At 56.4% G+C, this 2321-nt stretch overlaps 1 protein-coding gene across 2 annotated transcripts in view; it reads left to right on the top strand.

The window, feature by feature from the left end:
* The first annotated feature begins 247 nt into the window (after positions 1-247).
* Positions 248-2321, top strand: part of Nucks1 (nuclear casein kinase and cyclin dependent kinase substrate 1) — a 27249-nt gene continuing 25175 nt past the window's right edge. Inside the window, exon 1 of one of the 2 annotated variants that reach the window (XM_031382018.1) lies at positions 248-516. In XM_031382018.1, the coding sequence (XP_031237878.1) occupies positions 500-516 (17 nt within the window). In that variant the 5' untranslated portion in view covers positions 248-499. The remainder of the gene's footprint in view (positions 517-2321) is intronic. The other variant, XM_031382012.1, reaches the window with a different exon arrangement.

Consider the following 2321-nt stretch of genomic DNA (forward strand, 5'->3'; position numbering starts at 1 on the left):
ATAACCCAAGCCGAATCTGCAGGTCTGTCGTGGAAGCCAGGGGGCGGGCAATCGGCGACCATTTTTGTTTTGCGGCCGTGCGCTCTCAGCGCATCTTGACTAACAGGACCCCATGGAGGAGGCGGGGCCTATCCGGGAGCGGGGCGGGGCTGGAAGGCGTGATGATTCAAATGGACTAATGACTAGGGCGCATCTGACAGAAGTCACCAATGAGCGGGCGTGCTGGGGCGGAGCGCACAAATCCTACGGGGTTTGGTTGCACCGCGGCTTTGGCGCATTTTCGGCTGGTTTGATTCATCCATTTTGAAGAGACGGGGGAGCGGGGGGCTCGTCAGATCCTGGGGCCTGAAACAAGCAGTCGCGGACTCAGAGAAGCCAGCAGCTCGGGGCTCGGCAGAAGCGGCCCCGCCGGCCGGAGCGGGGGGGTGGGGCGCCGAGTGCGCGGGGAGGGGGGTCCTGGTCCTCTGCTCCTCGACTTGGTCGCGCCTCGACAGCGAACATGTCTCGGCCTGTCAGGTCAGTGCGGAGTCCAAGGGCCGGGGCGGCCTGAACGGGCTGGGGTGAGTGGCGAAGGACCCGGGCAACGGGCCTGGAGTCGTGCTCCTGACTACCACGCGCGGCCTTCTCTTGGGGTCCGCGCACACCCTTGCGCGTGGGTGCTCGGCGGCGCGCAGGGTGGCGGCGGCGCGCCCGTGCGCGCCGCCTCCACCCCGCAGGGTCCGGGTCGGCTCCGCGGCCGCCCGGAGCTCCGCCATGGCCCTAGCGTGGGCCTGGCGCGCACCAGGCACACCGTAGGCCGCACCCCTGGGCCCTGCTGGAGCCTGCGGCCGACCCGGGTACGAACACGCCGGGCCCGGTCCTCCCAAGGCTTGGGGCGGCTTAGCGTCTTGGCGAGCGAGTTGCCTGGCCCCGCCTCCATTCTCGGGGTCGCGGCAGGCCCCGCCTCCTAGCCCGGCCTGGGCGGGACCCACGCTTTCTTTTCCCCATGGGGCAAAAGTGAGTTTTGACACTGAGCCCCGAAAAATAAGGGCCACGGCCTCTCCCACTCAATAGTTCTGAAGGCATTAACCCCAAGTTTTCTCTTCCCACCGCTTGCAAATAAATGCCCTTCCTCCGGGGACGTGCGCGTTAACCGTGCGACCCAAATCCCGTGTGGTTCTCGTTCCCTCTCACCCCGCAGTACACGTATCTTGCTACTTCTGTAACCCTCTCTTCCCCCGAGCGATGTAAATTGTACATCTTATGGACTCCGATCCGCTAGCGATCAGACTTTTATTCACATGGCTTCAAGAAGTTTTCGGTTTCCTCTCACTCGGTGGGCTCTCCTTCAATGTCCTCCAGAGCTGTTGTATAGAATGTGCCTCGAGTGGAAGGTGTGGTTTAGTTCAATCTGTTGAGGCCTGAGGGATAGAGAGGGGACAGAGACCAAGCCAAGAGTCAGTACATGTTACTTGTAAAGGAGCTTTTCCCTGGCCCCATTGCCTTTAGTTCTGGAGTGTTTTACAGTTTAAATTCTTCATTTCAAGTGTGGGTATCGAGAGTATCCTAATACCAAGGAGAGGTTTGCATCTGGCAGCGGTTTTGTGCCATACTATGTCTCCTTGACAAGATAATCTCCTATTGGTGGTGGTTTGGGACTGCATACTCCTCCCACTCGTGAGCTGGAACTGTGGAGGATGAGTTACCTACCCGCTTGCTTTTACCATTCTGTTCCAACCCGCACCTCCAAATTACTGTGAGTTCTGTAAGATTTGGGAAGTAGCCAGTATGACAGTCCCAGGTTATAGTGAGTACTTTGGGGACAGAAAGCTAACCAAACGGGCTGGGTGCTGGTGGCGCAAGCCTTTAGTCCCAGCACTTGGGAGGCAGAGGCAGGCGGATTTCTGAGTTCGAGATCAGCCTGGTCTACGGAGTGAGTTCCAGGACAGCCAGGGCTACACCGAGAAACCCTGCCTGTAGAGAAAAGAAAAGAAAAAGAAAACTAAGCAAACTGTACCACCAACTCAAAATACTATACTTAGGATTAGGAAACAGACACCAAAAGGTGAGACACTACTACTCCAGCTCATTTAACTTTGTAACCAACTATCCCAATGGGTGGCTATTGAAAGTTAAAATAAGTAAAGATTACTTGAAGGAAACTTGTCTTTCTCATTCTCAACCTACAGGTTGGGTGTGGTCCTGCACTGTGCTTTTAATGCTAAACCACGCTTGGTGGTGGCTCGGGAGCACCTCTAAAACATCCCCGAATTCCACAAAACAGTAGTATTGTTTTCTAAAAGAATTTTTTGTTCCCCCCTTTTTTTTTCTTTCTTTCTTTC

The sequence above is a fragment of the Mastomys coucha genome, unplaced genomic scaffold (assembly GCF_008632895.1).
Source record: "Mastomys coucha isolate ucsf_1 unplaced genomic scaffold, UCSF_Mcou_1 pScaffold1, whole genome shotgun sequence".
Classification (NCBI taxonomy): Eukaryota; Metazoa; Chordata; class Mammalia; order Rodentia; family Muridae; genus Mastomys; species Mastomys coucha.